The sequence below is a fragment of the Peromyscus californicus genome, unplaced genomic scaffold, assembly GCF_007827085.1.
Source record: "Peromyscus californicus insignis strain IS unplaced genomic scaffold, ASM782708v3 Scaffold_19__1_contigs__length_69161282, whole genome shotgun sequence".
Classification (NCBI taxonomy): domain Eukaryota; kingdom Metazoa; phylum Chordata; class Mammalia; order Rodentia; family Cricetidae; genus Peromyscus; species Peromyscus californicus.
The window spans coordinates 12,871,152-12,887,343 of NW_026294491.1; the positions used below are offsets into that span (position 1 = coordinate 12,871,152).

Sequence of the window (16,192 nt, forward strand, 5' to 3'; positions counted from 1 at the left end):
CCAGGTGAGTCCTCCTCTTCTGGGACATTCTAACACAATCCAAGAATTGTTTGAACATGACAGAAGCATTTCAATTCTTGAGTCACAAAGAAGGCTCTACCCCCTTGGGAAACACTGTCTTGTGATCTCCTCAGGAGGGCTGCATTATTGCTCAATACATATGCAAAATAAGTGAGACTCTAAATGGATGAATCTCTCCTGCCTGCCTATTCCCAAATAACCAGTCAGAGGCTTAATATTATTTCCAAACTGTTTGATCTATGGCTCAGGCTTATTTCTTGCTAGCTCTGACATCTTAAATGAACCCATTTAATCCATGTTTTGCCACGTGGCTGTGGTGTTACCAGTCTGCTGGCATCTTGTTCCTCAGGCTGCTGGATGGCATCTGCCCTGACTCCGCTCTCTTCTTCCTGTATCTCTTGAATTTCCCACCTGGCTCTTATCCTGCCTTACCATGGACCAAAACAGCTTCTTTATTCACCAATAGTAGCAACATGTATTCACAGTACATACAGAAAGGTACAGAAAGTACAGAAGGTACATCCCACAGCAGGACTCCCATGCCCGAGGGCATCATTTCCTAAGGCACCAGTGTGCTCGGCTTAGGGCTAGCCAGTTTTTAGAGGAGGCTCAGCCTCTCCTAACACATGGGATCCCAAGAGGATAGACACCTGAATAAAATTAGACAAGCAAAGCAAGTAGAAGCCAAATACACCCTCTAAACTGTCCCTCTGTGGCAAATCACTTAAAGCTGTCGTCACTTCTATTCCAGACGATTGTGTTCTACTCAGTGTAGTATAAGCCCGCAGTATGATTACATTAGATGGTATGTCCATGCAGAGTTAATGGCTGCTGCTGTCTCCATCCTTCTTTCTTTTTGTCTCCTTAACTAGAACATTATTCGTTTTTTTCTTTTTTTAAAGAAAGCTAGTTTTCTGTATTTAGCACACAGTAGGAAAAGAGTACACTTACTTCTTAAGCATGGGCACCTAGCAAGCCAGTTAGCATATTAGATGCTCCAATAGAGAGCAGATTCAGAACTTCCTTATTTCCTAACACATACTGGGCAATTCATTCCATCAGTTGTCTTATTGTGTTATCTTCATGCAACATATTTTTAAGTATCAGCTCCAGTCCACGCTACATATTCTAAGGCACTACAGCTTTCTTTCTTGGTATTTCAAAGTACCATCAGTTCTATTTTATGCGACACTTTTCTTTTCTCCTTTGTTCTTTAACTGGCAGCATCTTTGGAAAGGTCTAACTTTCAGTATGTTGAGTTTTATGGCAGACTAAAAAAAACAACTTTTATTCATAGTAGATGAAATCCGACATTACTCTAATATGCGACAGCAAGTGGCTTAAAAAGCCTCTATCATAATCCCGGGAGATTTCTCATTTTAAAATCATCTTTTTCTCAAACCTCCCAGGAGAGTAGGCACCAATTCAGCGTTACTTTTGAATGCTATTTTCCAACCCCGTGTATGAATTGAGAACTGCTTTAACTCATGTCTGCTGGGATAAAACGGGAAATAGAAGGTTCCTGCATTCCAGGCTAAGAGCGGCAACTGTGTTGGCCAATAAAGACTTTTCCACTAGCTTACCAATCCCTCGCCTCCTACTGCTGTTCTACTGACTTTTGGACTCACCTGCTGCCCTGCACTAGGGGAATCTATATACCCTCCTGTCTGATCTATCTACCCTTCTGCACCAATGTTATCTTCTGTGTCCTCCAGAAAAGAAAAACAAACATGTTCTTTCAGTTTCTGAAATGGTTCCTCCCTTTAGGTCCATAGTGCAGTCTGTGCTCGCGTAAGTGAATTCCTTCATCAGGTCTGTCCACCAGTGCACTGCCAATCTCTGTTCAGTCATCCCATTCCAAGGTTTCTGACCATTGCAGGGGGCATGTCTCACCATCAAACACTGATTTCCATGAAGTGCTTGACCTCTCATGAATGTTTCCCACACAGACTTCTCTGTCTGTGTGGGAACTCAGAGGCTCTGGGATGTTTATCCTCCCCTCTGAGCATTGCCTTTACATTTGACTGTTGGCTTGGCTGAAATTTCTTTTGGTTACTGAAGGTGTTTGATAGGTGCTGAAAGCAGATGGAAGCGCAAAACTCATCAAGGAGGTCCTGCTAAAGGGAAAGAAAGATAGCTCCTAATGAGCAGAGCACAGGAATGCCAGAGCCGAGCTCGCCAGGGATCAAAACAACTTTGTATACTTTGTGTATAGCCGTTAAAACGGTTGTTAAGGTGATCTCAGAAAAATAACTATAACTGATAATCTACTTTGAACTAAGAATCTAACTCTTACCCTAATAAGAAGAAACCATTAAAAATTGTACTGTGTACTAACAAAACAACTGAAAGCATGTGAGAGTATTTAAACCGTCTCTAGATATGCTTGTGGATGGTAGATTAAAACCGAAAGCATCCATCTGAAACTTGCGCAGCCTGTAAATTATATAAGGAGTTGGCAAAATTTTTCTGACTATGAAGGGATTAAAATAAACTTTTAGTCAAGTACCAAAGTTAGCAGTGTTTATGGAGTGTTATTTCTTGCTAATTGAAGCATCACTTGAAATTTGAAAAGTTATTGTAAGATGGCAATCATTTTCATTGTAAATTGATGATTTCCATATCTGTCACTAGAAATTTCATTTTGAGACTCTGTGGAGTTATTCTGAAGTGATCCTAATGGAGGCATGAAAACCCTCCCTAGAGAGGGCTGACATGATGGCTTAGCAGGTAAGGAGGCTTGCAGCACACACCTGGAAATCCAAGTTCAAGCTTCTAAACCCCAATAAAGGAGGAAGGAAAGAACTGACTCCAGAAATGTGACCTCTGATCTGTCCACCTATGATGTGACCCCCAGCCACGGCATCATGTATACACAAACACAATAATAAATAAACACATAACAAACAAATAAATGAATAAAAAACCCTAAATATATACTGGGTAAAATACTGTAACATTTTATGTAGACTATTATAAGTAATTTGACCCCATTTTTGGTAAAAATATATTAAGTTGCTTAGTGGTTCACTTCATATAAACCAAGTGTGTTGAGTTTGAATAATAAAATGTATATGTTTCTATCACGTTTGAATGTGAAATATTCCCCACAGGCTCATGTGTTTGAAGACTTGGTTCCCAGAGGGAGGTGCTTTTTGGGGGAGCTTATGGAACCTTTAGGAGGTAGAGACTTCCTAGAGGAAGTGTGTAACTGGGGTGGGCTCTGAGATGTTAGAGCTTGGTCCCACTTCCTGTCCACTCAGTGGTTCTGAACTGCTGAGGTAATGTGCTGGTAGACCTCCTGTTCCCAGTGCTGAGACGTCCCATCATGATGGGTTTATCCTCTCTGGACCGAAGATCCAAAATAACCCTTTCTCCTTAGGTTGCCTTCATCAGTGTATTTTATCCAGCAACAGAAATAAAACTAATGCCAACTCTAGTTAAAGAATTTCATGCTTTTAGCTGGGCAGTGGTGGTGCACGCCTTTCATCCAGGACTAGGGAGGCAGAGACAGGTGGATCTCTGTGAGTTAAAGGCCAGCCTGGTCTATAGAGCTAGTTCCAGGATAGCCAAGGCTACATAAAGAAACCCTGTCTCAAAAACAAAACTCAAACTCAAACAAACAAAGAAAAGTAATTTTGTGTTTTTAACAGGTGTATAAATGCTGTTGATACAAATGATGAGGCTATAACATATCTGCAAAACTCAGAGCTCTTTGCTCTCAGTGTAGTTTCAGGGTTTCTTTTCTCATACCTTCACTCTGAGCACAGACGCAAACATCCTTGCATCTTCAGACACACCGCCAACGTAGAATTTCTTCTGAAACACTGGGGGGTGATCGTTTTCATCCTGAATCTCAATGTACACTTTAGCTGTATTACCTGGAAAGCAAGATATATCTTTATTGGTGATTATTCATTAGAACAAAAACCACTAGTAATGTGGACCATGAGAAACCAGCTCCCAAGATCTGCTCAGGGTAATAAATAAAAGGAATGCCTTAGAGTATCGAGGGATCAGAAACTTTTATCTGAGGGTAATTAGGAATAAGTTTTAATCTATCTATGACTGGAGAAATAAGAAAACACACATGCTTTCTGATGTTCATTTTCTTTTTTACTTCATCTTAAACGTGGTCTCTGACTCTTCCTACTGAGAGCCGCTGGTAGCAAGAGTCCATGAGAGTATACAGCAGTGACAACTAGAGTTCAGAAGGTCAACCTGTCAGAACTGAGGGTTCGGTTAGAGGAAACCATCATGCAAGGCATTGTGGAATTACTGCCTTTTGAGTGAATTGGCTGGCTGCTGTTGTAAACTTCTTGTGCAATAACAGCTATGATTCTCCCCATTTAGTGTGCATTTCCATATTATGTGTACATGTAATCATGTAATCCTTGGGCACACATGATTGTGGATAGTCTAGAAGATAGTTTCTTATTTAATTGTACAATTTTTTGAATAGAAACATACTAAAATTTGCTTCATGCTAGATCTATTATTCCATGTGGACTGTAGACACTTAGAGGTCTTATTCTCCATCCTTAGCTACTGACAAGGTAAATATTGGCCAGACAAAGAGTCTTCGTAGAACTTTCACAGAGTGGAATTGCAGGTACCTGGCCTTGTTAGATCAAAACTCTTCAGAAGAATTATAGTGAACCAGAAGTGATAGTGCAGGTGTCTGGCCTTGGTATATCTTAGTCCTTCAAGAGATCAAAAGCACCTGTATTGCCCTAAACTTCCTCCACTAGCACCTCCCCACTCTGATTCAAATAACAATTGACACTTTGTATTAATTCTACACCAGTTTTTAATGCAATATTTTAGGCTCAGTAGACTAATTATATATAGGTCCTGAGATTCAGGTGACTAACAGGCTGTTAACTGAGTAACCATATCTGGATATTATTAATCATATAAAATATTACACACATTCTTTGCCTTTTCCTTAAATCTCTCATTGGTTTAATTTCTTCCCTTGTAACCCTTGTAGCTCTCCCTTTAAGAGATAGCCAGCTCTTTTTACAACCTACAGCTGTTGTCAGTCACCAATTAGGCTGACCAGGTCTTTGCCAAGTGTGACTCTTATCAGAATACTTGTCCTTGAGAGTTTACTTTGTAGTTTTTACTAACAAGTTGCTTATGAATGGATATATATATATATTCTTAGGGGAACAAAGAAGGGGGAGAATGTGGAAAAGACCTAGATAGATATGAGAGAACAGCAAGAGAACTGATTGAGAAGAACAAAGATGAGGACGGAGATGGAAAGAACTAGGTAGAATGAAGAGAGAGCAGCAGAAGGGACTGAGGGCAGAAGGGACTGAGAGGAGCTAAGTAAGAGAGCAGAAAAGAAACTGTGCAGATAGAATTGACTGAGAAGAATAAAGTGAATGGACTAAAAAGCTCAGTGTGCTTAGATTCATGTGATATCCCTCAGATTAGAATCCTCAGCTGGTTGTTAGACTCTTCCATGGACCTTGGGAGCAAACAATATAGGCTGGATCTATTTTGTTTGCATTATCTTCCTGTCCACATTGCTACAGATCTCCACACTACTGCACACAGCTACATATCTTTAATTATACAAATCTTTTCACATGGCTGCACATCTTTCTTTTACATTACTCACTCATTCTTTCACCCCTCACTCCCTCACACTTCTCTCATGCTGCTTCTTCTTCATCTTTCACTCAAGCATGCGCGCGCGTGCATGCTCACGCACACACACACACACACACACACACACACACACACACACACACACACACTTCACTCACATTTTGCAGCAGCTCTCACATAGCTCTACACAGCCATCTGTCTCCATACCACTGCTGCTGCTCCACAGCCAAACTCTGGACAATTATAAGTTACATTTTCAGGGCCCTACCCATTCTCAAGACACAAGGTAAGTCACATAGCTTCTCTTAGGCTAGTAATGTCACACTGACCCATGCATGTAACTCTAAGTTGGTGAGGGGTCCCAGACAGTTAACAACTGGCTGAATTGACCAGTCAGGGTACCTGCAGAAAGGGAGCTACTGCAAGGACTATGTCTTGATGTAAACAGCCTGGCCTTGATTTAGCAATAGACAACACCTGGGAATTAGTCTTTGTATATTCTGTGAGGGCAGCTTGGTCTGTTTTGGACTAGTTCTAAGGTCTTTGCAAAATGTGTAAAAGCCTGTCTTTGAGACTGAGAATACTGTTACTTTCCTGTGTCAGTAACGAATGTTCTGGTAATACTTCTGTTCACCAGAATTATACAGCTTAAACAGAAATCCACACCTAAACGTGTGCCCAGAGATGCAAAGCACACTACCAAAGGGCTGTGGAGAGCACCCCACAGCTGTCCTTATAGGGAGGTGTAATGGCGGCACTCGAGAAAGTTACACACAGAAAACAGCCGGTTTCCACAGCCAGGGACCCCACGGCTTGGCCAGTGGGGCTCCCCATCAGGGAGTTACACATCTGGTGGGTCGACTTGTCAGACACTAGTTGTCACTTGCTGTATACTCCCATGACCTTTGGTACACTAAAGTAATTTTTATCATACTTTTAAAAAAGTGATGCATGTAATTTGTTAGAAGGTCATTCCTTGCCCAATTCTAGATCAAGAGATGGAGAAGAACGGTACTGGTAATGTTAAATTTTTACTTTTTGAGGGACTAGACATTGAATCTAGGGCTAACGAGTGCTAAGCAAATGTTCTTTCAGTGTTCTCAAACTGCCACCATCTGAATTACCATGCTATAGTAATTTACTTTCCACTGAAACTTGTTTAATTTATTTTCCATCTTGTAGTAAGTAATAAATGAGCTATCCAAATATTTCTTTATGGTGTTACTGGACACCAGCTTACTGAAAACCAGTCGGAACTGTATTACAGGTCACATTGTTCTATATGGTGTCTATATTTGACTAAGTAAGAACTGGAGAATTCAAATTTTCACTTGCATATTTGTTAACACAATACATACATACATATATGCACACATATACAAATGATAATTTTTAAGATAAATCATCTCTTGTCACTATTGAATATCTTTTGGTTCAATGGCCTGGGCCAGCTCATGAGGGCTTTGAGGTAAGAAGGCTTATGGGCAACTCAAAACACAAGCTGTCACTTGAAGATGAAGGAATGGGGAGGCTATGGGTTGGGTGTGATTGTCTCCTAAGGTGTCTCATGTTGGAGATTTGGTCCCCTGGGTGGCAATATTAGGAAGTGATGGAACTGTTGAGATTGGGACTTTTGGGGGAAGTCACTGTATGTGCTGACCCTAGAAGAGACAATCATCAAGGGCCCGTGTTAACTATCTTGGAAGTTTGTCTTAAGGGGAAAAATGATGCTCTATTTGTTTTGACTTTAGTTCTTTCCAGGTAATTTACCCTTTCAATGCACATTCCTCCACAAAACCTGGACCAAGTCAAGTCCGAGACCAACCCCTGAGCCCACAAACTAAGAATCAGATAAACTACTTAATAAAGTACATAGTCTCAGGTAATTTATTAGCGTAACAAAAATAATTGAAAATCCTAAAAGAGGAGTAAATGGTAGATGTTACCAACTTTTACTATAATGGATTTTCCTTTTCTTCCTCCCCTCCCTTCCCCCTCCACTCTCTTTCTTACTTTTTCTTTCTTTCAGACAGAGTGACCTCAGATTTGCCACGTAGTATCAGGGATGACCCTGAGCTTTTGATTCATTTGCCCTTACCTCCCCAGTCCTGGGATGAGAGTCATTCTCCACTAAGCCCAGTGTTTAGGTGCTGAGCATCCAACCCAGAGCCTTGTGGGTGCTAAGCAAGCATGCTCCCATCTGAGCTCCATCCCTGTGCCATAATCTTTACTGCTATTGATTTCAATTCTGGTTATGATTGTACATGCTGACAACTAGTGATTTTGCTTATGGTTTCTATGTGCAACAGTTGAAAATATAAAGGTCAGTTTTGAACACACTGTAAAAAACGTTGAGGTCTTTGAAACATATTTACCTTTCCCGGGCATTTTAACAAACAGCAGCAGAAGGCTGGGGAGTTATAAATAAGCTGCATTTGTAGGGACACTCCACCTTAGCAAAAAGTTCAAGAAGCCAATACACCCTCAGGCGTTAGGAAAAGTAATGTGGATGTCAGTGTTAGAACTTAAGGCAGTGATTCTCAACCTATGGGCCACAACCCCCTGGGTCAAATGGCTCTTTCACAGAGGTCACTTAAGACAATCGGAAAACACAGATATTTACATTATGATTCATAGCAGTAGCTAATTACAGTTATGAAGTAGCAATGAAAATAATTTTATCATGGTGGGGGTGGTCACCACAACATGAGGAACTGTATTAAAGGGTCGCAGCATTAGGAAGGTTGAGAACCACTGACATGGTTTGTAAAAACATCAATTACATACATTTACAAATGCACAGGAAACATTTTAAATAACTCTAAAGCACCTACACAGCAAGTTTTAGTAATCTTTAAAATAAATATGCATAGAAAAAATACAAATTCCTTTTTATATTTCCTCTAAAGCAGTTGATTCCATTTTAGTGACGGAAGTGAGCTTTTCATCATGCTGTCTCACCATGATGCACACGGGCTGTCAGCACTGCTAGGCTGCATCATGACTGCATAGAGACTATACTTAGCTTACATCAGCTCTATGACTAAATCATACAGAACTATACACTTGAGACTGGTGCTCCCAGAAACCATGCAATCATGGCATTGCTATTCTTTTTATTTTACACACACACACACACACACACACACACACACACATTGGTGAAATTATTAAGGCCACTCCACGTAGTTAAAAGGGAGGTTTATTTTATGGGATAACTTACAAGTGAAGGGATAGGTAGGTTGCAGGGTCTGGGAAAGGCGTGGCACAGCCCGGCGGTGTTCTCTGGAGAACTTTGCTCGGTCTACCTCCAGCGTCCAGGGTCCAGGAACCAAGAGAGCCTGCATATCCCGATCTCAGGTGTTCAGGGTCCTCTCTTGGCCCTGCCTTGTAGGCGTGATAGTTACCGAAATCTCAATGGGGTTGGAACTTCCAGATCAAAGCTGGAATGGCTACCCACTACACACACACACACACACACACACACTCACATGTATATATGAGTGTTGCCTGTATGCATGTCTGTACATAATGTTCACACAGTGGCATTTGATGCCAGAAGAAGACTTCAGATCCTTTGGAACTACAGATGGATGTGAGCTGCCGTGTGGGTGCTGGGAACAAAACCTAGGTCCTCTGAAAGAACAGTCAGTGCTCTTGATGGCTGAGCCACCTCTCCAGCCCCAGTGTTGCTATTTTTAAATAAATTCCACCAGGAGTCGGTTAGGGCAGAGCAGTGGTGAGCACCCTGGGTTTAACGACTTATTTATTTTTTTAATTACTCAGTCACCTGCCAGGAAATGGCATTTATATTTGGGTAACGACAAGTAGCTGAAGCATTTGTGTTGAGCTTTAGTTGGTCACTCTCTTTGCCTGTAACCTTTCTTCCAATCTGATTGTAGCAGATGTTAAGAATATTTGCCTTGCCATCCTGCAGAATAACAATATTGGATTGGGATGGTATGATCACTTTGATCTGCTTAATTACATATATCCTGACATATATGACAGAAAAGAAAACAAGGAAATCATAAGTTTACATGATCACACGTACAAAAGCACACGATCAAGTGATCATCCTTGAAATCTTGTACTTAGAAATAGCATTATGCATACTGAGTAGGTTTATTTATATATCTAGGAATATGTATGTATACATATGCATAAATGTAACAATTAACAAAAAAGAGACAAGTTTTTAAACAATTAACAATTATTAAAGCAGGGCAGGAACCTGCAGGCAGGAACTGAAGCAGATTCCATCAAGGATTACTGCTTACATGGCTTGCTCTTCATGGTTTGCTCAGCCTGCTTTCTTTTATACTCCAAGAACATCTAACAAGGGGTGGTACCAGGCTCAGTGGGCTGGGATCTCCCATGTCAATGATTAATCAAGACAATGGTCTATACACTTGCCTGTAGGCCAGTCTTATGGAGTATGTTCTCAATCAAGAGTCCCCCTTTCCAGGCACGTCTATGTTTGTGTCAAGTCGACAAAACCCCACCAGCACATACTACAGCTTGTCAACTTGACAAACAAACATAATAAATAAACACCATTAAACCATAACCTTTCATTTCTGGTAGTAGTCCTCTAGATGTCATATTGGTAATAAAATGACAATATAAGTATTTCAACTTTTCAAAGTTCCAGTCTTTAAAACTTTAAACATTTTAAAAGCTCAGTCTCTTTTTGTTAATTGTCAAAAAACAAATTAGAGAGAGAAAGGTGGTTAGGGGGACTGCACAGGAGTGTTTGGAGGGAGGAAAGAGAAGGCGTAAAATTATGTAATTATATTATATCATAATTAAAAAAATAAAAATATCATAAAATGTCCATATTTTTGGCTCTTGGTAATTACAAGACAGGATGTGACAGGATCTGCTCCAGGGGGTGCAGAACCATCTAAAGATGAGGTGATGTAGTTATTAGCACTCTCAGTTTTAGAGGGATTAAGAGGAACAGAGGTTATATAGTAGTCCAACCTCCCCTGAGTATGCAACATGCCTGAGATTTGAACACGTGGTGATATCCGACTGAAAATGACTAGCCCTTACATGTGCTGGCTACCACCTCTGCCTCCTCGGGAAAAAACAAGTTGTGTGCGTCCATCCCGGCAAGGGTAAATCAAAAGACAGTCGACTCTTCAATGCATACATCATCTTAAGGTTACATTTAAAAATGCCCAGCTTTCTCTGTGCTCTCCTCCAGTTTTGCCCATTTCCCCGGCAGTCTTCACCACTCCTAACATGTTCACGGATTTTTACCCCCATTTCTATCTTTCCAACCTCACCCACATGTTTTTATTTTCTCCCGAGACCTTACTGCTTTCTGAAATGGGCTTGTCTGGCTCCAGCACGCTGGTAGAGAGTTCTTCTCTGCACTGTATGTTTGACCTGCCAACTTTTTATTGAATAAGTTAATGGATTAACAAATATTAGAACAGAGTAATAAATCTTAATGTTTAATTTTTCCAAACTATGGTTTTAGCATAGTCACCCTCTATGGACTGTCCAACCTGTCCATGCTCTGGCCTATGGGCTGCATGCTTTGGGCAGGTGGAAATGCATCCAGTGTATTTGCAGATGGCAGCATCATGTTGTAATGTCAGAGGGTTAGACATCCCTGGCCTTACAGGACCTGGGAGAGGCAGAAAGGAGCAAAACTGAGCCACCACCCCCGCTTTAGTCTTATTTCCTAATTTACACATGACACTCTGATTTGTTTTCAATTTGTTATTAGAGGTAAGACTGTTAGAATTCAAGACCACTTATCCACTTTTTAAAATAATATTTTTTAATCCTTTGAAATTTTATACATACATAAAATGTATTTTGGTCAGATTTACTGACTGCTACTGACAAAAACACTAAACAATTTAAAAGTGCAGGGAGCTAATGAATTCCATTGGTGTGTGTGTGTATATGGTGATAGTTTATTTGTGCTCTAACAAATAAAGCTTGCCTGGGGATCAGAGGAAAAAGCCAGCTGCTACATTAAACATAGAGGTCAGACAGTGGTAGCACATGTCTTTAATCCTAGCATCTAGGAGGCAGAGATTCATCTGAATCTCTGTGAGTTCAAGGCCACACTGGGAACAGAGCCAGGTGTGGTAGCACGTGTCTTCAATCCCAGCACTAACCATAGAGGTCTGGAGGTCTGTACAGACAGACAGGAAGTGACAGAGCTGGGCGGAAAGAGGAAGTAAGATGGTAGAACAGAAAGGTATGTAAGGCATGAGTATACAGGAAGTAGCTCTTGGGCTGAGAGTTTCCTAGCAGTAAGAACTTATGGCTGGCTTGTTTTATCCCTCTGATCTCTCAGCTTTCAGCCCAATATCTGGCTCTGGGTTTTTTATTAATAAGACCATTTAGTAATTTGTGTTAAGTGTGTGTGTGTGTGTGTGTGTGTGTGTGTGTGTGTGTGTGTGTGTGTGTGCGTGTGTGTGTGTGTGTCTGTTTATCTGTTTGTCTGTCTATCAAGGTAAATCCAGCTATTCAGCTCCCATGCAGCTGCTGGATGAAAGTATGAGACAGCTAACAGCAATATTTAGAACATGGCAGTTGCTGTTGGTCCCCTTCTCACTTCTAAACCCATTTATCCTCTAGCACACCCCAGGAATTATAATTATAGTTATAATTCATGAATGAAAACATAAATTACATGTGGAATTTCCAAAATGCTTACAAATACTTTATTATAATTTATGTGCATAATGTCTGTCTGCTTGTGTGTGTACATGCATATGCTTGTGGGTTCCTGTATGTACCAGAAGAGAAGCAAAGCATTCCTTAACCACCAAGCCATCTCTCAAAGGCATTTTTTAAAAATTATGGTAGCGTTCCTATTAGTTCTTAAAATAGGCCCAAGGTTGGTATATGTGCCTAACTTTTATACCCTAGTTTAAGGTATAAAACTAAGCATTAAATATTGCTTCAAGGACCCAGCAACATTAACAATTCAAGTCATAGTAATGGAAAAACTTATGGGTTTTAACTTAGGAGTAGAATTTAAATGGTGACATTTTAGGATTATTGTATTAACTCCCTTTAGATTAGCAGTTCATCTTTGTCTTAGTTAGGGTTTCTGTTGCTGTGCTAAAACATCATGACCAAAAGCAACTTAGAGAGGAAAGGATTTATTTGGCATATGCTTCCATATTACTGCCTACTTCTGAGGAAAGTCAGGGTGGGAACTCAGAATAGGGCAGGAACCTGCAGGCAGGAACTGAAGCAGAATCCATCAAGGATCACTGCTTACACGGCTTGCTCTTCATGGTTTGCTCAGCCTGCTTTCTTATATACTCCAAGAACACCTACCGACGGGTGGTACCAGGCTCAGTAGGCTGGGATCTCCCACATCAATGATTAATCAAGACAATAGTCTATACACTTGCCTGTAGGCCAGTCTTATGGAGCATGTTCTCAATCAAGAGTCCCCCTTTCCAGGCACGTCTATGTTTGTGTCAGGTTGACAAAACCCAACCAGCACATTCTACAGCTTGTCAACTTGACAAACAAACACAATAAATAGACACCATTAAGCCATAACCTTTCATTTCTGGTAGTAGTCCTCTAGATGTCATATTGATAATAATATGACAATGTAAAACACTCCAACTTTTCAAAGTTCCAGTCTTTAAAACTTTAAACATTTAAAAGCTCAGTCTCTTTAAAACACCCAGTCTCTATCTAAAATTGTTAGTATCTCAAAAATTCCAATGTCTTTCTGAAATTCTAAAATATCTTAATTGTGGGATTCTGTAAGATAAAAAAGTAAGTTACACACTTTTTTTACTCCAAGAGGGAAAACTAGGGCACAGTCAATCAAATTAAAGCAAAACTGAACTCTGGAAATATCAATAACTAGGCGTCCAATGTCCAGGACTCAGGGCCTCTGGGCTCCAGAAGAAAGCTACATTATTTTGCTAAGTTTCTGTTTGCTGGTCTTTTGTGTTATTATCTCTCTTTAAAATTTTTTTTTGCCATCTCAAGAATCCGTGGAGAGTTAAAATTAACAGAAGACATTCATTTATTTGTCCCAATTCCATTCACTTAAATTCTGATAAACTGGGACCTTTTTTTTTTTCCAACAAAGTTGAATGTGTCTTCTATAATCTTAATAAAGACAATTATCTTTACTAGTTGATGAATCCCTTGGCATCTGGCTGGGAGGAAAAAAGTGTAGGACTGTCAGAAATCATTTGAGGAGAGAATGGCTCATGATTTCCAAGTTATTTGGAGAATCAGAGCTCTGTATTCATTTCCTGTCACCAGATCACAGATGTGGTTCACCAACTCTGTGATACAAAGGAAAGGAAATGCTTCAATGCAGAAACATTCAAATGTGTGCATTCATCTAGTCATAGCACTTTCTAGGCTTATTCACAATCACGTGTGCTCACTAGTCTGTGTTGCAGAACTTGTGGGGGATTTTAAATTACTGGCCTTTAGTTTTAAAGAGATTAGTAAATATACAAGATTCCAAAGAAATAACCATGCAATCTAGAAACAATCACTCATTGCTCAAATTTAAATATGTCTAAGGTTACATTTATTTTACAAATGCCATCATTTAGTATATTACACAAAAGACATAAAAATTACTTTATGAATTATAATTTAATATAATTTGGCAGTTAGCTTTGGAATTTATGTTTGCAGTCTTATGCAAAACTCTTTATGACAATCAGCTAAAGCACAGTTGTGAGACAAGTGTTTTTCTAATTGTGTGATTTATATTTAGAATAAAATTAACTTTGTTTTTGTACTGTAAAATAAACTAGTCTGCTTCTTCCTTTTCCTGCTGATTTTAGATAGATGATAATAGGTACCCTTCCTCTAAATATATAGAACTCTAAACAATTTTTTCTCTATAAACAAACTTTTCAACTAATTTTATCATATTTAATGATTAGCATACTTTGATTTACCTCACAAAAAGGTTCTTACAGATGGGAAGTCTACCTTGATCAATTATTAGTGCTACAATACGTTAATTTCTTGGCAATTTCTCCAGGGCTACTACCCCTTTCTTTTCTTGGAGACATTATTAAAATTGATTTATTTCCTGAGGAAAAAAGTTAACATAACTATTGGTGGCAGTCTGAATGAGAATGACCTTTAGGCTAACATGTTTGAATAACTGGTTTCCAGTTGGTGGTGCTGTTTGGGGATGATTAGAAGATAATGCTTTGCTGGAAGAAGTATGTCACTGAGGGCAAGGCTTTGAGATTTCAAAGCCATGTGACTTTCCTAGTTTACTCTAGTCTCTGCTTGCAGTTTATCGTGTGTGAGCCCTCAGCTGCTATTCCAATTGCCATGTCTGTCAGCTGCCATGATTCCCCACCATGATGGTGATGGACTCCTATGCCTCTGAAACTGTAATCTCAAATAAACCCTTCCTTCTATAAATTGTCTTGGTCATAGTATTTTATCACAGCAGTAAAAAAGTAACTAAGACGGATATTGCTGTGGTGGGCCTGATCATGCTGTTTTTACAGGACTATAGAGGCCTTTGAACTTTGTACTTGAAAAGCAGATAAATACTGTTAGTGGAGCTTAATGGGCCCTCTGCATAGGGACTTGGAAGACAAAATTTCTAAGAGCAATGTGGGACCATGGAGGCCCAGTTCCAAAGGTTTCAGTGAGGAAAAAAAATCTTAGCGACTGGCCTAGAGATTCTTGTGATATTTTGGTAAAGAATGTGGCTGCTTCCTAAGAACTTGCCTGGGGCTAAATTAAAAATTAATGGATTAACTATTTCCGTGGTGGAAGAAATTTCAACAATGCCTAATATTAACTTTGCTGTGTGGTTATTAACAATTACTCTTATACTTTGAAAAGAACAGTTCACTCAGTAGGGTTTATGGTAGTATACTAGGTTGGGATGAAATTTGAGCAATCACTTTGGTATTCAAAGAAAGCAAGGAGTTACAGAGTTTTGGCTATAGGGGTTGCTCAATTTTCTGACAGGTAACCGACAATGACATTGCCATCAGTGCAGGAGAGGTACTGCTCAGTTTGGTGTCTGAAGCCCGAGGAACTGCCCTGAAGACCTTCCCTTTCATAAAACCAGGTCCTTGATCATGCCAGAGAAAATAATTTAGAAGGTGTTATAGAGAAGTTGGCTCTTTTGAGATAAGAAGTGGTGAGACTTTAGATTTAAATGTGAGTTGTTTGGAGAAGAGGGGGGATTTTAAATGTCTTCACTGTGTGTGTGTGTGTGTGTGTGTGTGTGTGTGTGTGTGTGTGTATTTCTAAGCTTTTTGAAATTGCACTGCTCAAAAGATGTAATTAAGCAGTTTCAATGATTAGTAAAAGCTTAAACTATATACAAAACCACAAGGGGGTTGGCTTGTCTCTCTTAAAGAATTTCATTGTTCTAAATAGTGTGTGTCCAGGTTTAGGGCTGAGAGAAGAGTCCTCATATAGCTAAACTCAGACATCATTGATATTTTTTGGCCTTAAGTAAGCAGTATTCATTTATTGTTTTTGTATCCTCGTTTCAGAGTCTTGGGAATGTGAACACTTTTTGTTTTGTTTTTCC

At 39.7% G+C, this 16,192-nt stretch overlaps 1 protein-coding gene across 11 annotated transcripts in view; it reads right to left on the reverse strand.

Moving 5' to 3' along the window:
* The window catches only part of Pcdh15 (protocadherin related 15), a 1,435,070-nt gene that overhangs the window by 95,578 nt on the left and 1,323,300 nt on the right, over positions 1 to 16,192 (reverse strand). For all 11 annotated transcript variants that reach the window (XR_008219809.1, XR_008219808.1, XM_052744717.1 and 8 more), the window contains one exon: positions 3,775 to 3,902. Coding sequence is in view for 9 of the 11 variants with exons in the window: in XM_052744717.1 (XP_052600677.1) it covers positions 3,775 to 3,902 (128 nt within the window). In the remaining 2 variants the exon portion in view is untranslated. The remainder of the gene's footprint in view (positions 1 to 3,774; positions 3,903 to 16,192) is intronic.